Below are 25,394 nucleotides of genomic sequence, written 5' to 3'. Positions count from 1 at the left end.
CCTGTAGTCCCAGCTACTTGGGAGGCTGATGCAGGAGGACCGCTTGAGCCCAGGAGTCAAGGCTGCAGTGAGTTGTGATAACACCACTGCACTCCAGCCTGGGTGACAGAGCAAGACCCTGTCTCAAAAAAGAAAGAAAAAACCAAAGGAGACCTTAATAGATGTCTGGCAGCCTTAATCTCTAATTCCTGCCCAGTGAAAGTGTTTCCAACCCACACTTTGTAAGGAGGATAGCTAACCTCTATGGAGCATATACATGCTCCAGGCATATGATGAGGGGTTCGCGGATGTTCGTGGATGCTATTCTCATCACAGCTGTCCTATACGGTGGGTACTGTCACTCCCATTTTACAGGCAGCCCAGAGAGGTGAAATGACTTGCAGATTTGCTTCCCTGAGAAGTACTACAACTAGGGAGGAGCCCTTCCCAAGCCCTGTGCTTCTAACCAATGCTTGAGGCCAATGTGCAAATTACTTATGGCTAGCAATTATATGGCACACAATGTAGGTGTTTTAAAAACCAGTATCTTGGGCCAGGTAAAGTGGCTCACTCCTGTAATCCCAACACTTTGGGAGGCTGAGGTGAGGGTATTGCTTGAGGCCAGGAGTTCAAGACCAGCCTGGGCAACATGGTGAGACCCCATCTCTACCAAAAAAAAAAAAAAATCAATATCTTAAATGCATCACCAATCTTATATTACAGATTGTGTAGATTACTAACCACATGTGCATCCCCAGAGCCTAGCACAGGGCTTGGCACATGTTAGGCAATAAATATTTGTAGAATAAGGGAAAGTGGCCAGGCCTGGTGGCTCACACCTGTAATCCCAGCACTCTGGGAGGCCGAGGTGGGCGGATCACGTGAGATCAGGAGTTTGAGACCATCCTGGCCAACATGGTGAAACGCTGTCTCTACTAAAAATACAAAAATTAGCCGGGCATGATGGCGGCACCCGTAATCCCAGCTTCTCGGGAGGCTGAGGAAGGAAAATTGCTTGAACCTGGGAGGCGGTGGTTGCAGTGAGCCAAGATCGCATCATTGCATCCCAGCCTGGGCAACAAGAGTGAAACTTCATCCCAAAAAAAAAAAAAAAAAAAGGAAAGATACAAAGATACATAGATAAAGTTATATTACTTAAAGATAAATGTTCTGCCAATTTTGGGATTTTTTTAAGGCCAAAGAAGATGTTGAAGAACACCTGCTTTAAAATTTTCTGGGGCCGGGCGCGGTGGCTCACGCCTGTAATCCCAGCACTTTGGGAGGCCGAGGCGGGTGGATCACAAGGTCAGGAGATCGAGACCATCCTGGCTAAGACGGTGAAACCCCGTCTCTGCTAAAAATACAAAAAATTAGCCGGGCGCGTTGGCAGGCGCCTGTAGTCCCAGCTACTCGGGAGGCTGAGACAGGAGAATGGCGTGAACCGGAGAGGCGGAGCTTGCAGTGAGCCGAGATCACGCCACTGCACTCCAGCCTGGGTGATGAGCAAGACTCCATCTCAAAAACAAACAAACAAACAAACAAACAAAAAAATTTTCTGGGCTAAAATTATCACAGCTGTACATTATGGCAAAGTTGCCAGTTTATCTGTGTGCTGGCATGAACTTGGAATTTTGGGGTGCGGGATACAGAATTTGTAATCCTGAACTAAGGCCCCTGGGTTGCCTCTGTGCAGAGGTATGGCGTGTCACTCCAGTTCATTCTGTCCTGGTCCTCTGCCCCCGTGACCTCTGTGGAATTCACACTGGTCTTATCTGCCTGTACCTGTTAGGATCGTTCAGAGCTTGTGAGGGGATTCCTCCCTGACCCACACTTCCTGTCCAGGGAGGGCCTTTATTACTGTGTTTGTGTGTACACAGCCCCATGTTTGTCTTTGGTCTCTCCCAGTTGCTCTAGTCCAGGCCTCACCTGCAGTCACTTGAAAGTCTTTGCTTTTTTGTGTTTTTTGGGGTTTTTTTGAGACAAAGTCTTGCTCTGTCATCCAGGCTGGAGTGTAGTAGTGTGATTTCGGCTCACTGCAACCTCTACCTCCCAGGTTCAAGCGATTCTTATGCCTCAGCATTCTGAATATCTGAGGCTATATGCGTGTGCCACCATGTCCAGCTAATTTTTGTATTTTTTTTTTTTTAGTAGAAATGGGGTTTCACCATGTTGGCCAGGTTGATCTCGAACTCCTGATCTCAGGTGATCTGCCTGCCTCAGCCTCCCAAAGTGCTGGGATTACAGGGGTGAGCCACCACACCTGGCCCAAAAGTCTTTATATCACCATTGGGGAGCAGGTGGATTCAGGCCGTTACCTTCGAGGTTCCAGAACCGGAACCCAAGCCTCGGCCCCTGGATCTTAGGCCAAAACTCAGGTCACTGAATTTCTGATCTGGAAGGAACCAGGGAGGTCCCCTCCAGCACTGGCAAACGGTTCCCTAGGCCCCGTCCCCACTTAGCCAGAGCTGCTGCCTGTGTTCTGCTCCATGGCTTAGGGCGTCCCTGAAAGGTTTCCTTTGAAGAGAATTTTGCTGCTCAAAAGTCGGAAAGCCTTAGACCTCATTCTATAGATGTGAAAGAAAACTGAAGCCAAAAGAATTCAGGGACTGTGCCCAAGGTCACACAGCTAGCTGGCCAGGCCCCTTCCATACTCCTGCCACAATCTGAAGCTGACCCCTGACCCTAGGGTCAGGACTCCGAGTGTGGATGGGGTGAGGGAAAGGTCAGTGTGTGCCAGCTTGACCCTGACAGGGGCCCTTCCCTGCCTGGGGCTGCCCTGAGGCGGCTCTGCCTTGGTGGACTGCGCTGGGGCAGGGGCGAGGGAGTGGACTCTGGGCGGGTTTGTACAGACCTGCTCTGTGAAGAGAGGCCAGCCTAGGGAGGCTAGGGCTTCCTCTGTCCAAAAGGTAATTAATGAGGAGCAGCCTGGGCAGCCAGCCCTCATTGCAGCCCTGCAGTGCAGCCTTCACAGACAGCCCCGCCAGGAGAGCGTGGGAAACCTTTGTCATGCAGATCCTGCTGCCTGTTTGTTTGCCACCCTGGGATTTTTCTTTCGTGTTATATATGGCTGACCCTGTGGCTAAGCAGTAAAAAAAGCAAAAGAAAAAGAAAGTTATCTGACAATAGATCAATACCTAATTAAAGCCAGAGGGAAGGCATGAAAGATTTATAGTTGCCCTGGGAGGGGAGGAGGACTTGGGAGTCCTCAGTTCATGACAGGTTTTTTTTTTTTAGAGATTACATCCCCCTTGAGACCAAGAATTGGTTGTGGGGAATCTCTTTCTTGAAGACCTCAGTGAGTAGGGGAGGCCTTGATGGAGGTGGGGGCAGGGGAGGTGGAAGAGTTTATCAGGGGGCTCTGCTGCCAGGTCCTTGGGTGCTCTGGTTGCTGGGCTGGGCCAGGCCTCCTTCTAAGTCCATGGATCTTGCACCCCATAGAGCCTGCAGAATTTGGCTTTCTGCCTGTCCCTCCTTTCTCCAGCAGCTAATTGGCTCTTGAGCCCGCAGGCATTTTCCAGTGGTAATTTCTGCACACTCACCCAGGCCAGCCACCTCTCATCCTCTGAGCCCTGGGCTCTACCTCCTAGTTATTTTTAGTCTCCCATGTCCTTCCCTGGAAGCCAAAGCATTGATCACACTTAAATGAGACCAGAACAATAAATTTCCCCTCTTCTCTTTGCTCAGCTTCCCTCCCAGGACAAAAGTTTGTCATCCCCCAGACCAAGCCTCGCATACCCTTCCTTTCCCCCAGAGGGTATGACATCATCTCTTTCTCTTCCCCGTGACTTTTCAAGGACATGTTTCTTCCAAAGGAGCCCCACTTGAGAGATGCTGTTGGCCTTTTGTGATTTAGCTGGGCTGGAGGAAGGGTGGAAGTAACCTTAAGTAAGCAGTTTTCTAGATGCTGTTGAACAGAGGGAGAGATGGAAGAGGGTGGAGGTTAACCGCTGGGCCAGTTTGGGGCGTGGCTGCTAGAGAGGCCAAGAGTGCGGGCTTTGGTCAAGAACACAGGTGGGTTTTGCATCAGGCAGACCGAGACAAATCCTGGTTCTAGCACTTCCTACCAGGAGACTCTGGGCTCAGTCTCCTCATCTTGGGAATGAGGCTACTGGCGCCTGCCTCAGAGGGCTGTCTTGAGGGTTGAAGGGAAGAAAGTCGGTAAAATGTTTGCCTGGTGTCCGTGTCACCTAGGTGGCAGCTGTTTCTGAAATAACTACTGCTACTATTTTTGTTATGGTTCCAGAACCCTGACATAACACCATGTCAGGCAGAGGTTGGGTTGAGAGGCAGATAATCCAGGTAGAAGTCTGAATTTTACTTTGGGCTGGACACTTCCCTCTTTTGAGTCAAAGAATCAAATGGTTCTTTCAGCCAGAAATTAATCCTCTAAGAAATGCATTGGAGGCAGGGCTCTGTGGCTCACACCTGTAACCCCAGAACTTTGGGAGGCTGAGGCAAGAGGATTGCTTGAGTCCAGAAATTTGAGACCAGACTGGGCAACATAGTGAGACTCTGTCTCTACAAAGAAAAATACAAAAATTAGCTGGGCATTGTGGCGCACAACTGTAGTTCCAGCTATTTGGGAAGCTGAGGCAGAAAGATCACTTGAGCCCGGAGGTCAAGACTGAAGTGAGCTTATCGTGCCACTGCACTCCAGCCTGAGTGACAGAGTTAGACCCTGTCTCAAAAAAAAAAAAAAGAAAGAAAGAAAAAGAAAGGAAAGGAGGGAGGGAGGGAAGGGGGCGGGGGGGGGAATCTCCCAGGCAACATGGAGGAAGAGGTGGAGCCTCTTGCTCTGGAGTCTTAGCATGGAGCCTGCAGAATCCAAGGCCTGGGGCTGGGTTGGGTGAGCCGAGTCCCGCATTCCTGAGAATTCTCGTTGTCTTTCTGTACTAGGGTCCTTGGCGGTGTCTGTGGCTGACATGACCGCTCCAGTCGTGGGCTCTTCCGGAGGGGTGTATGCTCTCGTCTCTGCCCATCTGGCCAACATCGTCATGGTGAGCACCTCCCATTCTCAGCGAATCTTTCTGGCCCTGTCCTCTGCCATCACTGGGCCTGAGTATTAATCCACTGGAGCTGGCTCACCAACAGCCAGGCAGACCTGACCTGGAGCAGAGTTCTCACACGCTCCTCAGCCTCTGCAGGCCCATTTCAAATGGGTGCCTTCTGAATGTGATTCCTGTTTTCTCCAGTCATGGCTTGGCCTAGGACCATGCCCATCTCCTTCTTCTGCCTCTTTCCCATTCACTGACGTTAAAGAGTTAACATTTGGCCACTAGCATATATGGCCGTTGGAATTGCTTATTTATCATAGATTGTTAAAAGGGCCTTAGAGATTATCTCATCAAAATTCAAAAGGTTAAGTGACTTGTCCAAAGTCACAGTTAAGTTTGTGGCAAAATGAGGGCTTGAACCCATATCTCCTGACAACCATTCAAGAGTTGTTTCCTGAGCAGGCACGGTGGCTCATGCCTATAATCCCAGCATTTTGGAAGGCCGAGGCAGGCGGATCACAAGGTCAAAAGACGGAGGCCATCCTGGCCAACGTGATGAAACCCCGTCTCTACTAAAAAAATACAAAAATTAGCTTGGCATGGTGGCATGCTCCTGTAGTCCCAGTTACTTGGGAGGCCGAGGCAAGAGAATTGTTTGAACCTGAGAGGTGGAGGTTGCAGTGAGCCGAGATCACACCACTGCACTCCAGCCTGGCGACAAAGCGAGACTCCGTCTCAAAAAAAAAAAAAAAAAAAAGAGTTGTTCCCCTATCCCAGCCTGTCATGGGAGGAGGGCAGCACTCCATTTCTCATCCTCTGCCTTTTCCTGGAAGGTAGTACACTGTGATAGTAAAGGACATGGGCTGTGGAGCCAGTCAGCCTAGGTCTAAATCCCTGCTACACTCTGGGCAAATTACTTAACGACTTTGCATCTCACTTTCTACATCTGTGAAATGGAATGGGAGCTGGGCACAGTGGCTCAGGACTGTAATCCCAGCAGCTGGAGAGGCTGAGGTGGGCAGATTGCATTGAGCTCAGGAGTCAAGACCAGCCTGCCGGGCGCGGTGGCTCAAGCCTGTAATCCCAGCACTTTGGGAGGCCGAGGCGGGCGGATCACGAGGTCAGGAGATCGAGACCCTCCTGGCTAACACGGTGAAACCCCGTCTCTACTAAAAATACAAAAAACTAGCCGGGCGCGGTGGCGGGCGCCTGTAGTCCCAGCTACTCGGAGGCTGAGGCGGGAGAATGGCGTGAACCCGGGAGGCGGAGCTTGTAGTGAGCTGAGATCCGGCCACTGCACTCCAAAAAAAAAAAAAAAAAAGACCAGCCCAGGCAACATGGTGAAACTCCATCTCTATAAAAAGTACAAAAATTAGCCAGGTGCAGTGGTGCATGCCTATAGTTCCAGCTACTCCAGAGGCTGTGGCTGGAGAATCGGTTGAGCCTGGGAAGTGGAGGTTACAGTGAGCAGAGATTGCACCACTGCACACCAGCCTGGGCAACAGAGTGAGACCCTGTCTCAATTTAAAAAAAAAAAAGAAAGGAAAAGAAATGGAATGATATACAGTAAATGAGATAAAGTTCAAATAACCACCTATATAAATGTAAAATTAATTTCCTTCTCCTAACAGAAGAGGCCAGGATGGGCTCAGACTAACAAAGCCTTGAAGGCCAGAAATTGGGATCTGATAGTCTTAGAGGATATCAAAATCCTTTTTTTGGAGGCAGTCTGAAGTCTGAAGGCTGATGGAGGAGTCAGTGGCTAACCCTGCCCAATCCCTCTGCTGGCCTGGGAGCCTCCAGGTCTTACTTGTCTGTTTCCCCAGTACCTCGCTTACAGCTGGGAGCATGGTAGATGGTGCCCGCTACATTTTAGTGAATGAAGGAAGAAAGGAAGAATGTCCAGAAAAGGCATAGCTTTTCTTTGGGGTCCTCCTGTTCTCACCCACTCCTCCATCAGTGTCTTCGCCCACGTGGCAGATGTTTGAATGCTCAGTGATCGCAGTGCACAGGGCTTGGAGTTCCTGAATTATCCCATGTTTTTCCTCCTTATCAATCTCACCATCACCCACCCTGCTCCCAACTGTGTCCCTTTTGTTCTCATCAAAATGCCCATTGTACATTGAGCAAGAGAAGAGAGAGCACAAGAGGGAGGGGAAAAGAAAGGAAGAGAGGGAGAGAGAGACACTGAGTACCTGCCTACACTTGCTACTGGCCTGAATTTTGGCACCTTCGGGTAAGTGCTCAGAGAGAGGCTGTGGGTGTTGGGAAACGTGGAACGGTGAGCCTCTCAGTGTGTGTGTGCAGGTGTGTTTGCACATGCACACAGCTCAGTTTGTTGAAAACCCGAGCGCATGGGCTGCCTCCCATGGCCCTTTTAAATGGGTCATTCTGTATCAGTGCCACATCTTTCCCCAGACACAGCTTTTCCTCTGAATTCTGCCTCCTCCACTCCCCCCTCCCCCTGCCCCAATTCCTTTCAGTAGGGGAAGGAAATGCTAACCTCCTCCCTCCCATTCCGCCCAAGACTTGTATGTGTGTAGGGGTGATGAACAAGCTCAACTGAAAGAGAACACAGGGAGGAAGACACGTGCTGGAGTTCATAACGATGCCCTGTTCCCACCCTCTTCCCCACCTCATGGGAAACAGCCCTGATGGCCCAGAAGTTCCCATGGTGAAGTCAGACCACCCATGGACCATGGAGTAGGTCATGGGGGTCGAGAGAGGTGTGAGAGCAGTTTTGTTCCAGTTGACGCTTCTGTCTGGCAAGTAGCCCATGGCCTGTGGCTGTGGAGACCGGCAGCCCCATATGAGAGCCCAATGCCTTCCAGAAGCAAATGGCTTTCCCTAGCCAACTGGGAGCTATGCAGTCCCCAAAGCATGACACATGGGGAGCCCTTCTCTAGGAAGTTGTGGGCTAGGCGCGCTGGCTCACACCTATAATCTCAGCACTTTGGGAGGTCAACACAGGCAGATCGCTTGAGCCCAGGAGTTCAAGACCAGCCTGGGCAACATCTCTACCCATCTCTACCAAAACTACAAAAAGTCATCCTGGTGTGGTGTCATGCACCTGTGGTTCCAGCTACTCTGGAGGCTAGCTGAGATCACCTGAGCCGGAGAGGCAGAGGGCCGTAAGCTGAGGTTGCGTCTCTGCATTCCAGCCAGGGCAACAGAGTGAAACCCTGTCTCGAAAGAAAGAAAGAGTTATGTGGTGTTTATTGACGATGAAAGAAAACTCATCGTCTCATTAACAAGGTTGATTTCTCTTTGTCAAGAGGCTACCTTTACTCTAACTAGTTCAGTGCCCAGCAGTTCAGAGATGCGTTGGGTCGACCCGTATGAAATTGCCCCTTCTGGCCGGGTGCGGTGGCACACGCCTGTAATCCCAGCACTTTGGGAGGCCAAGGTGGATGGATCACAAGGTCAGGAGTTGGAGACCAGCCTGACCAATATGGTGAAACCCTGTCTCTACTAAAAACACCAAAATTAGCTGGGCGTGGTGGCACACGCCTGTAATCCCTGCTACTTAGGAGGCTGAGGCAGTAGAATCACTTGAACCCAGGAGGCAGAGGTTGCAGTGAGCCTAGATCACACCACTGCACTCCAGCCTGTGCAACAGAGGGAGACCTGTCTCAAAAAAAAAAAAAAAAAAAAAAAAAAATTGACCTTTCTATGGGCCATCAGCATTTGAACAGTGGCAATTTCATATGGTTCTACCTAATAGATATACTATTGTTTTTAGCTTCAAAATGAAGATTTGAAGTGTGTGTGTGTGTGTGTGTGTGTTATACACAGTAAAGTACCTTATCAGAACTAAAAGAAAAAGCATGGATTTGAGAGAAAATCCACATTTGAGTACCAGTGTCACCATCTTTAATAGCTATGAGTCTATTACTCAACTTCTTGGAGCCTCAGTTGTCTCATCCGTAATCCCATCTTCACAAAACGGTTGGGAGATGAGAAAATGGACAAAATATTTCAACAAAAGATCTGGAATGTGAAAAGCCCTATAATCAAGACTTCTTTTTTTTTTTTTTTGAGACAGGATTTCACTCTGTCGCCCTGGCTGGAGTACAGTGGCACGATCTCAGCTCACTGCAACCACCACCTCCTGGGTTCAAGCGATCCTCCTGCCTCAGCCCCCCAAGTACCTGGGACCACGGGTTCGTGCCACCATGCCTAGCTAATTTTTTAAAAAAATTTTTTTGTAGAGACAGTTTCACCATGTTGCCGAGGCTGATCGTAAACTCCTGAACTCAAGCGATCCACCTGCCTCTGACAATGCTGGGATTACAAGCGTGAGCCAAGACTTCTTTTTTTTTTTTTTTTTTTTTTTGAGACGGAGTCTTGCTCTGTCGCCCAGGCTGGAGTGCAGTGGCCGGATCTCAGCTCACTGCAAGCTCCGTCTCCCGGGTTTACGCCATTCTCCTGCCTCAGCCTCCCGAGTAGCTGGGACTACAGGTGCCTGCCACCTCGCCTGGCTAGATTTTTGTATTTTTTTAGTAGAGATGGGGTTTTACCGTGTTAGCCGGGATGGTCTTGATCTCCTGACCTCGTGATCCGCCCGTCTTGACCTCCCAAAGTGCTGGGATTACAGGCTTGAGCCACCGCGCCCGGCAAGACTTCTTATTTTATTTTATTTTGTTTTATTTTATTTTATTTTATTTTTTTTTTTTTTGAGACGGAGTCTCGCTCTATCGCCCGGGCTGGAGTACAGTGGCCGGATCTCAGCTCACTGCAAGCTCCGCCTCCCGGGTTTACGCCATTCTCCTGCCTCAGCCTCCCGAGTAGCTGGGACTACAGGCGCCCGCCACCTCGCCCGGCTAGTTTTTTGTATTTTTTTAGTAGAGACGGGGTTTCACCGTGTTAGCCAGGATGGTCTCGATCTCCTGACCTCGTGATCCGCTCGTCTCGGCCTCCCAAAGTGCTGGGATTACAGGCTTGAGCCACCGCGCCCGGCCAGACTTCTTATTTTAAACACTAGAAAGATACAGACACACCTAATTGAATACTTTATTAATTGCCTCCTGCTGGCCAGAATTCCATTTTTTAATCTACAAGATATTTACTTACACTTTGCTCTGTATGATTGATGTTTTCCCAAAATATTTGAGATCTGAATTTTCACAAACTGAACCATATTGTCAAAGCACAAGGGAAGATGGTTGCCTAAAAGACACTAAAGATTTGTTGTAAGGTTTACTTTATTGGCCCGGCACAGTGGCTCATGCTTATAATCCCAGCACTTTGGGAGGCCGAGGCGGGCAGATCACGAGGTTAGGAGTTCAAGACCATCCTGGCTAATACGGTGAAACCCCATATCTACTAAAAAATACAAAAAAATTGTTTGGGTGCAGTGGCTCACGCCTGTAATACCAGCACTTTGGGAGGCTTGCAGGTGGATCACAAGGTCAGGAGTTTGAGACCAACCTGGCCAATATGGTGAAACCCATCTCAACTAAAAATACAAAAATTAGCTGGGTGTGGTGGCAGGCTTCTGTAGTCCCAGCTATTCAGGAGGCTGAGGCTGAAGAATCGCTTGAACTTGGGTGGCGGAGGTTGCAGTGAGCCAAGATTGCGCCGCTGCACTCCAGCCTGGGCGACAGAGTGAGACTCCGTCTAAAAAAAAAAAAAAATACAAAAAATTAGCTGGGCGTGGTGGTGGGCACCTGTGGTCCCAGCTACTCAGGAGGCCGAGGCAGGAGAATGGCGTGAACCTGGGAGGCAGAGCTTGCAGTGAGGCGAAATTGCGCCACTGCACTCCAGCCTGGGTGACAGAGTGAGGCTCCATCTCCAAAAAAAAAAAGGTTTACTTTATTAAGGAAAAATCCTTTTGTAGGACAAAGAATCACTGCCTGATTTATCTGTGTCATGCTTTCACATTCCCTGTGTTGGGTTTTCTTGAAGTCATTTCACAAGAAACCATTTCTACCAGGGATAGATATAGAAAGCTGTATTGGAATGGAAGCTCCCTGCCTGGCTTTCAGCCTCTGCACTCTTAACTGGTTGGGTGAGCAAGATGCTGAGGGGACTAGTTACCAACTTGTTCGCTGTGGGTGAGTTACTGTCTCACTCTTTGAGGCTCTAGGAGAGAATGAAATTAAAGGGCCTGCAAAAGGTTTGTATTCCCCAAGGATCTGCGGGCTTTTCGGCATTTATAGCCACAGCAGTGCTGGCTGTGTATGAGATTTTTTTTCTTCTCTCCTGTTGTTTCAGTGCTGATTTTATTGGCGGGAATATTGGATTGGGAAAGTAAGGCAGCTGGTCGGAAGCAGGGACTCTCTAGTTTAACCCCTCGGCTGCTGGGAGGCAGATCATATTTACTGGCGTTCCTTCGCTCTGTTTGTGGTCAGCTGGGACACACGGCACAGGCACATGGAATGTGACCTCTGAAGTGTAGGTGGACAGAGCCCTGGACCAGGAGCCCAGTCAGCTTGCCATTCACTCACTGTGACCTTGAACCAGCCCGCCTGAATCCTCAGTTTCTTCTTCCCTAAAGTGTGCGGCAGAGGGATGGACTGGATCAGTTTGGCAAGCTCCAGGGCTTTCAGGGGCCAGGCAGATGTTGTAAACCCATAAAGCGTGCCTGGGAGGTGCTGTGGCAAAACTGGAGTCATTCAGATTCAGAATTTTTCAAGCCACTCTGCAGGGCAAACTCCCTGTCTTTGTCTCAGGTCAAGATACTGCCACACATTTAGATGATGCCTACTGTGTGCCAGGGAGTGGTCTTAGTACTTTACATATATTCATTTCATTCTCACAACCACCCAATGAGGTGGGTAGCTGAGATAAGGTGCTATTGTTACCTCAAATTCACAAATGAAAACACTAGAGAAAAAGGAATTCTGAGCCACCCCACCGATGACCAACCAGGCCAAGAATAAGGATGGTGCGTTTTAACATTATCCCAGATAGGGCCCAGGAGGGGCATGGAGGCAGGGGACCTCAGATAAAGGAGAGAGCCATCCACATGTTCTAACTTACTTTGCCTGATATTATCACTCAGGACACAGTGAAAAAGACACTGTCTTCAGAGAAGATATTCACTCAGGCCAGGCTCAGTGGCTCACGCCTACAATCCCAGCACTTTGGGAGGCTGAGGCAGGTGAATTGTTTGAGCCCAGGAGTTCTGGACCAGCCTGGGCAACATAGGGAGACCCCATCTCTACAAAAAAATTTAAAAATTAGCCGGGTATGGTAGAGTGTGCTTATAGTCCCAGCTAGTTGGGAGGCTGAAGTGGGAGGATCACTTAAGCCCAGAAGGTCAAGGCTGCAGTGAGCCGTGATCATGCCACTTCACTCCAGCCTGGGCAATAGAGTGAGACCCTGTCTCAAAAGAAAAAAAAAAGAAAAACAATAAGATATTTACTCAGAGGGGGCCGAGCACAATGGCTCATGCCTGTAATCCCAGCGCTTTGTGTTTTGTTGTTTTGAGACAGAATCTCACCCTTCACCCAGGCTGGAGTGCAGTGGCGCAGTCTTAGCTCACTGCAGCCTCCACCTCCCAGGTTCAAGCAATTCTTGTGCCTCCGGAGTAACTGGGGTTACAGGCATGTACCACCACACCCAGCTAATTTTTTTGTATGTTTAGTAGAGATGGGGTTTCACTATGTTTGCCAGACTGGTCTTGAGCTCCTGACCTCAAGTGATCCACCTCCCTCAGCCTCCCAAAGTGCTGGGATTACAGGCCTGAGCCACGACACCCGGCCTGTTGTTTTTGAGAAAGGGTCTCACTCTGTTGCCCAGGCTGGAGTGCGCTGGTGCAATTTCAGCTCACTGCAACCTCCACCTCCTGGGCTCAAGCAGTCATCCCACCTCAGCCTCCTGAGTAGCCGGCACTACAGGTGCACACCACCATGCCCAGCTAATTTTTGTTGTACTTATTGTTGTCCCAGATTTATTGAAAATAATATAGCACTGCAGAAAAAATTCAAACAGGTCCCCAAGGTGTTTTGAAATTCATCCCAGCTGTAGGCTGAGTGACCTGCAGGTTGGACAGACTGCCGAAGTCCAAAAGCTTCAGCATTTCCTTAGTGTCAGGATCTACTTCAATTATCTCCTGATCCAGGGCTGAGACCTCAGGAACGTAATTGTCTCTCCTTTCTCTCTCCTCCTCCTGCAGCTTGATGGAGATACCTCTTACAGGGCCTCTCTGAATCCGCTTCATCAGATGCGTGACATAGCCTGCTATCTTGTTGCGGAGCTTCTTGCTGGGGATAATGGCGATCTCCTCACACATGCGATTGTTCGTGCGGAAGTCGTTGCCCAGGCGCGTGTAGTACTTCTCTATGATGACCTGGGCCGCCTTCTTCACGGTTTTGGTGCCAACACGGCCCATGTTGGCGGGTCCTTGGTAAAAGAGCGCCCAGCTAATTTTTTATAGAGGCAGGGTTTCGCCATGTTCCCCAGGCTGGTCTCAAACTCTCAGGCTCAAGTAGTCCTCCTGCCTTGGCCTCCCAAAGTGCTGGGATTACAGGCGTGAGCACCTGGCCTATAATCCCAGCACTTTGAGAGACCGAGGCTGGAGGATCACTTGAGGCCAGGAGTTCGAGACCAACCTGACAACATAGTGAAGTTCCATATCTACAAAAAATAAAAAATTTAGCTAGATGTGGTGGCACATGCCCATAATCCTGGCTACCTGGGAAGCTGGGGCGGGAGGATTACTTGAGCCCAGGAGTTTGAGGCGCCAGTGAGCTATGGTTGCATTGCTGTATTCCAGCCTGGCTGACAGAGTGAAGCCCCGTCTCTTAAAAAGAAAAAGTCTTCTGTACTTTTGCTTTTAATTGTGATAAATGTACATACCATAAAATGCACCATTTTAAAGTATACAGTTACATTTTAAACGTACAGTTCAGTGGCATTAAGTACATTCATACATTCACATCGTTGTACAATCATCGCCATCTGTCTCCAGAACTCTTCATCTTGCAAAACTGAAACTCTGTACCCACTAAACAATGACTCCCCACCCCCTCCTCCCTCCAGCCCCTGGAAACCACCATTCTACTTTCTGTCTCCATGAGTTTCATGACTCTATACTTCATCTAAGTGGAACCATACAGTATTTAGCTTTCTGTGACTGCCTTATTTCACTTAGCATAAGGTCCTCCATGTTTATTTGTGCTGTAGCATGGGTCAGAATTCCCTCCCCCCCCGCCTTTTTTTTTTTTTTTTTGAGACGGAGTCTCGCTCTGTCACCCCAGGCTGGAGTGCAGTGGTGCGATCTCAGCTCACTGCAAGCTCCGCCTCCCGGGTTCCCGCCATTCTCCTGTCTCAGACTCCTAAGCAGCTGGGACTACAGGCGCCCGCCACCGCGCCCGGCTAATTTTTTGTATTTTTAGTAGAGACGGGGTTTCACCGTGTTAGTCAGGATGGTCTCGATCTCCTGACCTCGTAATCTGTCTGTCTCGGCCTCTCAAAGTGCTGGGAGTGAGCTGCCGCCTTTTTAAGGCTGAATTGTGTTCCATTGTATGTGTATATCAGCAGGTGACAACGTTATCCTGCCATCTGCTTCTTAGCTTGGAACATGTCAACAAGTGAAGATTAGACTTTCCACCTAAAAAGGGAAGGCAGGTAGCTCACCTCACCCTCTGTGAAGAAGGGGTTGCCGGTCAGCGAGGAAGAGTGGGGGAAGGGAGGAGGTGGAAAGAAACCAAATATATAGACATATGTATGTATATTTCATTTATCCATCCATCCATCCATGGACACTGGGGTGGCTTCCACATCTTGCCTATGGTGAATAATGCTGCTATGTACATGGGTATCACTTATTTTTATTATTTTTTTTTTTTTGAGACGGAGTCTGGCTCAAGTGATCCACCTGCCTCGGCCTCCCAAAGTGCTGGGATTACAGGCATGAGCCACCGCGCCCAGCCGGGTATCACTTTTAAGGGAGAATTGAAACCCATGGAGGGGACATTATAGGGAAGGAAAGCCTGGCAAACAATAGCAGGAAGAACTGTTAGGGGTGAGAGCCCTTCCCAGGGCTCCCAAGGAGGCAGGGAGCACCCCGTCACGTGGGCTGGAGGGCCATCTAGTTGGCTACTTGGCAGTGGGTGTCCGCCTTTGGGAAGAGACGTCCCATTAGATGATTCCCAAGTTTCCTCCCATCCTAGGGTTTCAGCTTGGAGGGAGGCTGCAGTACCCACCATCCACTAACTGAGCCAGCTCAGATTGGGTCGCTAGATCCAGGGGAGGGCACCCACTCCTGTTTTGTTCCTTGTCTCCTGGCAAGGCTCCTCTGTGGGCAGACACCAGCAGATGACAACGATATCCTGCCATCTGCTTCCTAGCACGGAACATGTCGGCAAGCGAAGATAGGCTTTCCACCTAAAGCGGGACCGCGGGTGGCCCACACTTCACTTTCTGTGAAGAAGGGGTTGCTGGTCAGTGAGGAAGGATGGGGAGAAGGGAGGAGGTGAGTGAGAACTGAAGGCTGTGAGGATTTCCCCCTCTTTGGCATCTGCTCTGTGTCCTCCTTGCTTGACTGAAGCTTTCATAGATGTTGTTGTCCGTGCCAGTGTTCAGGGCCTCTGTAAAGTTACACGGATGTTCCTGCAACCTCACAGAAGTGCCAGACATGCCCCCGAGCCGGGCCTGGGCCAGACAGCAAAGGCAGATTGGGTGGTGGGAGGGAACCAAAGTCTCCTGGTTGTGCCCTCCTTCCCTGGGGCTTATGTGTTCCAGGAAGATTCCGGGTTTATTTCTGTGCACGTGCACCTCTGTATAAATGGAATAGTGCTTTGAATGCACTGCAGGAGTGCCTCTCAAAGGAACCCTATGGTGAAGTCTTTTGTAAAGTGAAAAGTCCTTTTGTAAAGTGAATAATTGTACTGTTTATCTGCTTTGGAGGTTCCGAGTTTTCCGAGATTCTCAGGGGAGAGAGGGAGTTGTTTGAAGGTCACCTAGGCCACCCCCTCTCCAGCACCTGATTCACCTCTGGAGCATCCTTTCCGAGTGACATGAAATCCCTGATGGTGGGAAACTCATGACCCCTGCAAAATGGACCATTCTATCTCTGGAGAGCTCTGCTTACTAGAAATGGAAACTTACTCTGAGCTAAAGTCTCTCTCTGAAGTTTTCATCCATTGCATCTTCTGCTTGCAGGTTACACTGAATCGAATGTGCCCTTTCCTTGTGTTGACTCATTTGATATTTGACAACAATGAACTTGATCCCTGAGTCTCCTCTTCTTTGAGCTAAAAGATCCTGGCTTCCCCATTCATTCCTCATCTGCAGGATTTTGAGCTCTTTTATCATCCTGGTGGTTCTGCTTTGACTTTGCTTGGTTGGCTGTCCTGCATCTTTTGCAACCATGGAGCCCAGCAATGAATGCAGCTCTGAGATGTTCTCTGTCCATGTTGAGGAGACAGGGCCTCTCCTCTTCCTAGATCTGGAGTCCCTTCCTCTGTTAGTCCAGCTCAAGAGCTTTTATGACAGGAGTAAACTTGCTGTTGCCTAAAATCTCAAAGCCATGTGGTGTGTTCTGCTACTAAGCCACAGCCCTCTCTTTCAGTACTTCATGGAGATCCTTATTTTAATGTCAGGTTTTCTTAAGCAAGACACACTGGCAGAAGAGTGGTCTAATCTGGAACTGACTGAACTCTCTCCTTTTCCCCTAGAACTGGTCAGGAATGAAGTGCCAGTTCAAGCTGCTGCGGATGGCTGTGGCCCTTATCTGTAGTAAGTACTGATGGGACAGCTGGGGGATGAAAGCCTGGCTCCAGGCCATGGGGTTCAAAGATGGCACAGTCCCTGCCCTTCACGGGCTTGTGGTCAAGAAAAAAAAAGTGGGACATGTCAATGATGTGTGAAAGAGTAGGGCTATTGTGAGAGCTGTCTGTCCTGCTGTGCTGCTTCGTAACCATTCATCTTTTATTTATTTACCTATTTTTAAAAATTATATTTTCATCTTTTGTTTGAGCCAGGATGTCTCCCTCTGTCATCCAGGCAGTAGTGCAGCGGCACAGTCATATCTCACTGCAGCATCAGACTCCTGCCTGGGCTCCAATGATCCTCCCTCTTCAGCCTCCCAAATAGCTGGGACTACACATGTGTGGTACCATGCCTGGCTATTTAAAATTTTTGCAGAGATGGGGGTCTTGCCATGTTGCCCAGGCTGGTGTTGAACTCTTGGGCTCAAGCAATCCTCCCGCCTTGGCCTCTCAGGTTGCCGGGATTACAAGTGTGAGTCACCATGCCCAGGCTTTTTTTTTTTTTGAGACAGAGCCTCCCTCTGTCGCCCAGGCTAGAGTGTAGTGACATGATCTCAGCTCACCGCAACCTCCACCTCCCAGGTTCAAGCGATTCTCTTGTCTCAGCCCCCCAAGTAGCTGGGATTGCAGGCATGTGCCACTATGCCCAGCTACTTTTTTGTATTTTTTGTAAAAAAGGGGTTTCACCATGTTGGCCAAGCTGGTCTCAAACTCCTGACCTCAGGTGATCTGCCCACCTTGGCCTCCCAAAGTGCTGGGATTACAGGCGTGAGCCACCACACCTGGCCCCAGCCTATTTTTTCATCTTTTTATTGACATATAATATGCAAACAGAAAAGTGCTTAAGGACCAGCACCCAGATCAAGACAAATAACTTCCTAACATTTTGATCATGAAACTGATCCTTTGAGATCCCTTGTTGAAAGTCCTAGGCCCTGTCACCAGAAAAATACATATATGTGCACTCATGTGCATACACACTTATACCAAAAGCTGCGATTTTAGCAGGTTCACAAACTGTGACTAGTCCAAGAACCCCCTAGGAACAAGATATCTTCAGGGCCCTCGTTGGGAGAGCTCAGTTCTACCTGCAGAAGTCATTCTGAGTGTTAGTGGCAAGCAGGTGTCCACCAAGTAAACACGGTGCAAGAGGACATTTCAGGCAAAGCTGCAGCCTGAACTAATACATAGATGGGCGAAGGGTCATGGCCAGCGAGTTGGTTAGTAAAACCAAAGAATTAGTTTTGGGACTGTGTGTGATTTTGATCAGCGATAAAGTTAGTGAAATAGTAGGAGTCAGACCATTAAGGGCTTTAAATGCTAAGAAAAGAAAATGTATTTCACCTTGCATTCCCTGGGATCCCACTGGAGGGCTTTCAACAAGAGAGTTATTGATGGATAATCAGAGTTTTAGAAAACCAGTCAGGCTGCAGTGTGGAGAACAGATTGTGGGGACAAGGGGGATAAGACCAGAGGCCAAAGGGCTCTTTCTGAGATAGAAAGAAATGAGTCTGAACAGAAGCAATGGAGGAAGGGGCTGGGCAGTGTAGCTAACACCTGAAATCCCAGCACTTTGGGAGGCCAAGGTGGGAGGATCGCTTGAGCCCAGGAGTTCAAGACCAGCCTTGGCAATATAGCAAGACCCTGTCTCTACAAAAACAATACAAAAAAATTAGCCTGGCATGGTGGCTTGCACCTGTAGTCCTAGCTACTTAGACTGAGGCAGGAAGATCTCTTGAGCCTAGGAGTTTAAGACCAGCCTGGGCAACAGAGCAAGACCCTGTCTCTACAAAAAAAAAAAAAAACTAAAAATTAAAAATTAGGCAGTCATGGTGGCTTGTGCTTATAGTCCTAGCCCAGGAGCTTGAGGCAGCAATGAGCTATGATCATGCCACTGCACTTCAGCCTGTGTGACAGAGTGAGACCTTGCCTTAAAAAAAAAGAAGAAAAGAAAAGGCCAGGCACAGTGGCTCACACTTGTAATCCCAGCACTTTGGGAGGCCGAAGCGAGTAGATCACCTGAGGTCAGGAGTTCGAGACCAGCCTGACCAACATGATGAAACCCTGTCTCTACTAAAAATACAAAAATTAGCTGGGTGTGGTGGCGTGCGCCTGTAATCCCAGCTGCTCAGGAGGCTGAGGCAGGAGAATCCCTTGAACCTGGGAGGCGGAGGTTGCAGTGAACCGAGATCACACCACTGTACTCCAGCCTTGGCGACAGACCGAGACTCTGTCTCAAAAAAAAAAAAAAAAAAAAAAGGCAAGGCAATGAGGGTAGAAGAGGGAGTGAACGCATTTTCTCATCCAGTCTTCCAAACTTGCCTAAAAAGGGTATTATTATTAGCTTAATTTATAGGTAGAAACTCCAGGATCAGAGAGTTAGGTTCCTTGGCCAAGATCACCCAGCTAAGAAATGATAGAGCCAGAATTCAGGGCCAGCCTGTGCCATTTCAAATGCCCCACATGTTAGCCAAGCTAGACAGTAAGCACCTGGGCTTTCTCTGGGTCAGCCACTTGCTGTGTAGGTAAGAGGGAGACTGAGTCCGAGCAAACCTGGGACGGAGGGTCAGGCCTGGGAGGGCTCCACTTCAGTTCATGTCCACCTTCCTTGCTTCTTACCCCATGGCTTTCAGGAAATCGGGTCTGCCCCTGAGCCTCTGTGGGTCTCTCAGGATCTCAGTTTCCTGGATGGGGCTGGAGGATCTCTCATCCCAGGAAGGACCTTCCAGCCTTAAAACCTGAGGACTTCTTGAGTCAGGGCATAGGGTGCAGTGGGGTGGCAGTGGGTGTGGGATAGCTTCTGCGTCAGCTTGGGCTCTGAGTTTTTGAGGGAGGAAAGAGAAGCATGAGTCTTGTTTTTTTTAAAAAAAAAAAAAAGTCCAACTGTAAGCATCATAAAAACTAAAATGCTATTTTGGAGTTGGAGACCATCATCTTTCAAACCCCCTTTATCAAACCCTGGACCTGGGGAGCCAAGGCTGGAAGGCTGTCCCAGGGCAGGAGTGGGGGAGGGGAGGGCCGCGGACTGGATACGCCTTTTCTGCCATCTATCGGCCATCCTTGGAGTTGCAGGGCTCAGCCCAGAAGGCTGGGCAACCCCAAGGGAAATGAAGGTCCCTGGAGATTCTGGTACCCCTGCAGTGGTTAGGGTGGAGAGAAGTGCCCTGGCTGATTAACTGGTAGCTAAACAGGTACAAAATTCCCCTCAAAGGGCTTTATTTCAATGTCAAATTTGCCTTGGTTTTCTCATCTGTAAAATGGGAATAAGAATACCTACCCTCAATGTTCTTTGGTAGTGGATAATGGGATGGCAGTTTCCTAGCACCCGTCCTTTCAAGAGACTCATCCCCTCTTGACTGGCTGACCCAGGAAGTTCACATAAGAAGTGTGGATTGGAGATCAGGATGAAGGCATCTTAAAATCTGTTAAGGGTCTGGGTGTGGTGGCTCATGCCTGTAATCCTAGCACTGTGGGAGGCTGAGGCAGGAGACTCACTTGAGCCCAGGAGTTCAGGCCTGGGTAACATAGTAAGACATCATCTCTACCAAAAAAAGGTGTTTTTGTTTTTGTTTTTGTTTTTGTTTTTGAGACGGAGTCTCGCTCTGTCGCCCAGGCTGGAGTGCAGTGGCGCGATCTCGGCTCACTGCAAGCTCCGCCTTCTGAGTTCATGCCATTCTCCTGCCTCAGCCTCCTGAGCAGCTGGGATTACAGGCGCCCACCACACGCCCAGCTAATTTTTTGTATTTTTAGTAGAGACGGGGTTTCACTGTGTTAGCCAGGATTGTCTCGATCTCCTGACCTTGTGATCCGCCTGACTCGGCCTCTCAAAGTGCTGGGATTACAGGCGTGAGCCACTGCGCCTGGCCAAAAAAAAAGGTTTTTTTAATTACCCAGATGTGGTGGTGGGTGCCTGTAGTCCCAGCTACTTGGGAGGCTGAGATGGGAGGATCACCTGAGCCCAGGAGGTTGAGGCTGCAGTGAGCTGTGATGGTGCCGCTGTACTCCAGCCTAGAGTGAGACCTGTGTCAACAAGAACAACAAAAAGAATCTGTTAAGGGATCAATTCATCAATTTGTTGGGGTCTGGGTTTTCTTTTCTCGTTTGTTTTTGAGACAGAGTCTTGCTCTGTTGCCCAGGCTGGAGCGCAGTGGTACAATCTCAGCTCACTGCAACCTCCACCTCCTGGGTTCAAGCAGTTCTGCCTCAGCCTCCTGAGTAGCTGGGATTACGGGAGCCCACCACCACACCCAGCTAATTTTTGTATTTTTAGTAGAGACGGGGTTTCACCATGTTGGCCAGGCTGGTCTTGAACTCCTGACCTCAGGTGATCCACCTGCCTCGGTCTCCCAAAAGTGCTAGGATTCACAGGTGTGAGCCACTGCACCCGGCCAAATGTCACCTCTTTAGAGAGGTCTTGCGTGACTCCCCAAGCTAAAGAATTTCCCTCCTAAAACCAGGCATTGCTTTTACATCATTTGTTTCCCCCCATAGGTGTCTCTCTCCTTGAAATTATCTTATGTATATAATTGCTTACTGGTTTATCGCTAGACCCTATAAGCTCTGAGAGAACAGAGATTTGCCTGCCTCCTTCACTACTGTGTCCCCAGTGCAGCGAATGGTGCTTGGCCTAATAGGGAATGAATGCATGAGTGGGTGATGAAGTGAAGGCCCTTAGCCCCTGCTCAGGGCCCTCCTGTGACGTCTCTCTGCTTCCTCCCCTTGCAGTGAGCATGGAGTTTGGGCGGGCTGTGTGGCTCCGCTTCCACCCGTCGGCCTATCCCCCGTGCCCTCACCCAAGCTTCGTGGCGCACTTGGGTGGCGTGGCCGTGGGCATCACCCTGGGCGTGGTGGTCCTGCGGAACTACGAGCAGAGGCTCCAGGACCAGTCGCTGTGGTGGATTTTTGTGGCCATGTACACCGTCTTCGTGCTGTTTGCCGTCTTCTGGAACATCTTTGCCTACACCCTGCTGGACCTGAAGCTGCCGCCTCCTCCCTGAGGGCTAGAGGCCCGAGGTGGGAGAGGGGAGGGAAAAGCAGCACCCACAGGGAGCGCCTGTGAGGTTTTTTCTCATCACCAGCTCAGCTAGGCCAGGCAGGCGAGGACAGAAGACTCTGGGCTGCTGTAATGTTTGTGTTTAGATTTGGACAGACAGTGGAGACCCTTTTCTGAAAGGCATCTGGCGGAGGAGTTAATGTGGCTGCTGTCATTTTTCTAGGCTGCTCTGATGACATCGGGCCAGGGTGAAGGTCTGGGATGGGCTGTGTGAGTGGCCCTCCCTCACCTGGGCTGGGCTCGTTCCATGGGGCCAGGGGTGCCCCCTCGCTGCTGTGGATTGAGCAGCAGCTTCTTCCTCATCCTCTACCCTCAGAGACCCTAAGAGACATGGGAAGGCCTGAGGGTTGTTGCAGCTAGGCATGGCCCCTCTCTAGCTCAGAGATAATTGCAGGCCATGTGGTGTCTCCTCGACACCTGCTGGGTCTGGAGCTCCAGTAAGAAGAGGGCCTACTGGACACGTCAGCTGTGACCTGGCTGAAACCAGGGTGCCTTCTTGGGCTGGTTGGTGGGCACTGGGGCATGATCTGTTGTGCCTGGGTTGGGCAGAGCAGGGACGCTGTAGGCTCTAGGCCCCCTTTTGCGCTGGGGGTACCCAGTGAGAGGGACCCAAGCAGGGGGAATAAACTTCATTCCAAGTTCCACCCTGGAGAAGGCAGACCCAGGACCAATTTCAGACTTCTCCCTCCCTTTCTTCGAGGATGTTGGCATCTCACACCAGTGCCCCAGCCTCCATGCCCAGCCTTCTTTTAGGGTCGTTTTCTTTCCTTTTGCTGACACTACTTTGTGCCTCTCTTTGGTTATGGAGACAGTGTTTTGATACATTCTTGCGTGTGTGTATGTGTGCATATGTGTGATGTGTGTGTGTGTGATGGGAAAGGTAACCGAGGCAAGTCAGCGCCTGCAGAGAAGGCACGGCGGAGGCAGGGGGCCCATGTGAGTGTCCATGAGAGGTGGGAGACCATGGTGTGCTGTGGTTGCTGAGTGTCCTTGCTTTGACAAAGCCTACCACCTTCCTTCCCATCTCCCGTCCCTTCCACACCTGCTCCTGAGCATCACTGACTGGTGGCAGAATGGCCCTGCTGGAGGGAGAGCTATCCCTGGATGCTGAGGTTTGCCAGGTTCAGCTCTTGTTTTCCTCTGAGATGGCCCTCATATCCAAAAATGTTCCATCCTGTCTCCCTTAGGAGAGAACGAGCTTTGGGGATGCAAGAGAGGCTGGGGTAGGAATGTTGAGACCATGTGTCCATTTGAATTAGGGGGACAGGAGGCTACAGGAAGAGGAATTCCAATTTAGTTGGAAAACTTTACCTCAGGAGAATTTTTGGGTCCATGGATGAGCCTCGGAGGGCAGCTGGTAACCTCGGAGGCTTGGATGAGGGAGAGAATATGGTGGTTATCAAATCCACCCCACCCCATTTCACAGGTGAGAAAACAGGATGGAGGGAATGACCCTCCTAATAGGAGCTGGTGCAAGCCCCAAATGGAGGGTATGAGATTGACCTTTGACAAAAGTTGATACTGCCTTTATCGTGCTCTTGGAATTCACAACCAGTAACAGCCCAGAAGAACAAAGAATGCCAGGCCTGGGAGGAGGCAGGGGGCTGGGCGTGTCCAGAAACGGGCAGGACTGTGGGAATGGTCTCTCTCCAGCCTCATGCCCATCCCGGCCCTTGAGTGTAGCGGGGTCCAGGGTCAGTCAAGCCAGGCATTTGGGGTCTTGGGCCACCGTGGCTTCCCATCCCGGTAACTACATGTAAATGGGCTCACTCACTCATTGGCAGGCGAGGCCCAGCCCTACCCCATCTTGGCCCAATGCTAAATAGATTGCCCTGGCCTCATATGTAGCTACGTAGGTCCTGCTCCCCCGCATCAGTGCCGTGCTGAGGGCTGCAGCCTGTGGCACTGTGGGCCCATGTCTTTGGCGGTGTTGTGTCAGCCTGGGGCGTCTTGTGTGTGCCCTGCCCGCCGTTCTCTGCCCTAGTGATAGAAAGATGTAGATGGAAGAGTCGGCGCGTCAGAGGAGGAGGCTCTGAGGCTGTGGAGCTGGGCTCAGGGAAGACCGGGGGAGGATGCAGAAGGAGCCAGGACATTGCTGCCTCTGCCTGGGCTGCAGCCACAATAAGCTGAGCAATGAGGTCCTTTCCTGGAGGGATGGAGAATCCCATCCAGATTCCTGTCCTGGCCCCTGGGGCTTCTGTGGTGTGGGTGGAATGAGCAGAGTGCCACGTCTGTCTGGTATGACCTGGAGAGTAGGCTTCCTCTCTCAGGGGTGAGAAGGCATTGAACTAGAAGACTCTAGAAATCCCTCATAGAAGCACTCAGCTCCCTCGGGGACTCCAAGAGAAGCTTGTTACTGAGAAGGACAGTGGAGGCAGAATCGTGTCTCCCACCATGTTAAGTGTGTCCTCTGCTGCCAAGGACCCTCATCTACACCTTAGACCACCAGCCCCAGCTGTTCCCTGTCAGCACACCCACCTCCACCACCTCTCCCAGCCATGACTTCCAAGCAGGGCCACAGGGTGGGGTCACAGGGTCACTTCACCTGACCCAGGCCTCTCCCCAGGTCAGAAGGCAGCTGTCTGGTCCGAGGGATTCCCTTTGTGGCATCTGACTTTCTCCTCAGCAGGTCCCACCACCCTCTAGGCAGCACTTCCCCATGGCCAAGGCTGGCTGTGTCCTCCCTGCCTCCTTCCTTGTCCGAGGTGGCTGCTGGCCCAGAGGGGGTGTATAAATCTTCAGGCTGGTGGAGATAGGTTGGCCTTTTATCCACAGGATACGGAAACTGAAAGCTGGGGAATCCCCAAACAGCAGCCATAGACTCACTGGCTTTCATTAAACGGGAGAGGAATCACAGAAACTGGGGAAGGGAAAACAGACCTTCAAAGGAGAAATTTCACTTTAATGACACCATTCATCATTCGTTTTTTAATTAGGAAAAGCTCCCTAATGAGGCTGTTTTGCCAGCTAATAGGACTCTCGATTTCCATGAGCACCGTTCTTGCCCAGAGGATTAGAGGAGCCATTGCTCACCAAGTCGGGATCTTCCCCCAGCGTCCAATTTAATTTGCAAATACGTAATGCAGATTCCCTGGGTGCCGTGAAAGCCCTTCCTGGCATCATTCATGTTGCTTCCCGTGCTGGCTGGAAAGCACGGTTCTCCTCTGCCTTAAAAACAGTGCCCAATAGTGAACTGCCCCTCCAAGGACTTGAGTAAGTGGAAAAAACAAAATACAAACTGCAATGTTTGTTTCTAAGTATTTTTGTATTGTGTACATTCTGTATATTTTTGTTGTAACATATTATTTGAGCACAGATTCCATTAAAGATTTTTTTTTTCCAAGCCATTGGTTATTCAGGAAGTGACCTGAAGGGCTGGCATTAGGGCCTGTTTCATCTGGGTCTAGGTCAGGATGGGTGGGAGAGGGTGAACAGCAGTGGTGGTGGATCTAGGATTTCTATAAAATACAGATCAGGGCATCAGTGCTTAGCACCAGTCTGTAGCTCTGTGCTTCTTACTTTTCTCAAATCACTGAACTCTTTTGAGTGGTTGATGAAAGCTTCCCATAAAAATGTGTATGTAGGACAGACATGGTGGCTCACGCCTGTAATCCCAGCACTCTGGGAGGCTGATGCATGTGGATCACC

At 50.1% G+C, this 25,394-nt stretch overlaps 1 protein-coding gene across 2 annotated transcripts in view; it reads left to right on the top strand.

Moving 5' to 3' along the window:
- Positions 1-25,091, top strand: part of RHBDL3 (rhomboid like 3) — a 61,077-nt gene extending 35,986 nt beyond the window's left edge. For both annotated transcript variants that reach the window (XM_033184243.1, XM_033184242.1), the window contains 3 exons: positions 4,876-4,976; positions 16,601-16,661; positions 21,419-25,091. In XM_033184243.1, the coding sequence (XP_033040134.1) occupies positions 4,876-4,976; positions 16,601-16,661; positions 21,419-21,690 (434 nt within the window). In that variant the 3' untranslated portion in view covers positions 21,691-25,091. The remainder of the gene's footprint in view (positions 1-4,875; positions 4,977-16,600; positions 16,662-21,418) is intronic.
- The last annotated feature ends 303 nt before the right edge of the window (positions 25,092-25,394 follow it).

Source organism: Trachypithecus francoisi, unplaced genomic scaffold (assembly GCF_009764315.1).
Source record: "Trachypithecus francoisi isolate TF-2019V2 unplaced genomic scaffold, Tfra_2.0 Lachesis_group20, whole genome shotgun sequence".
Lineage (NCBI taxonomy): Eukaryota > Metazoa > Chordata > Mammalia > Primates > Cercopithecidae > Trachypithecus > Trachypithecus francoisi.
Note: the sequence above shows the minus strand (reverse complement) of the source record. Positions and strands in the feature narration are given on the sequence as shown.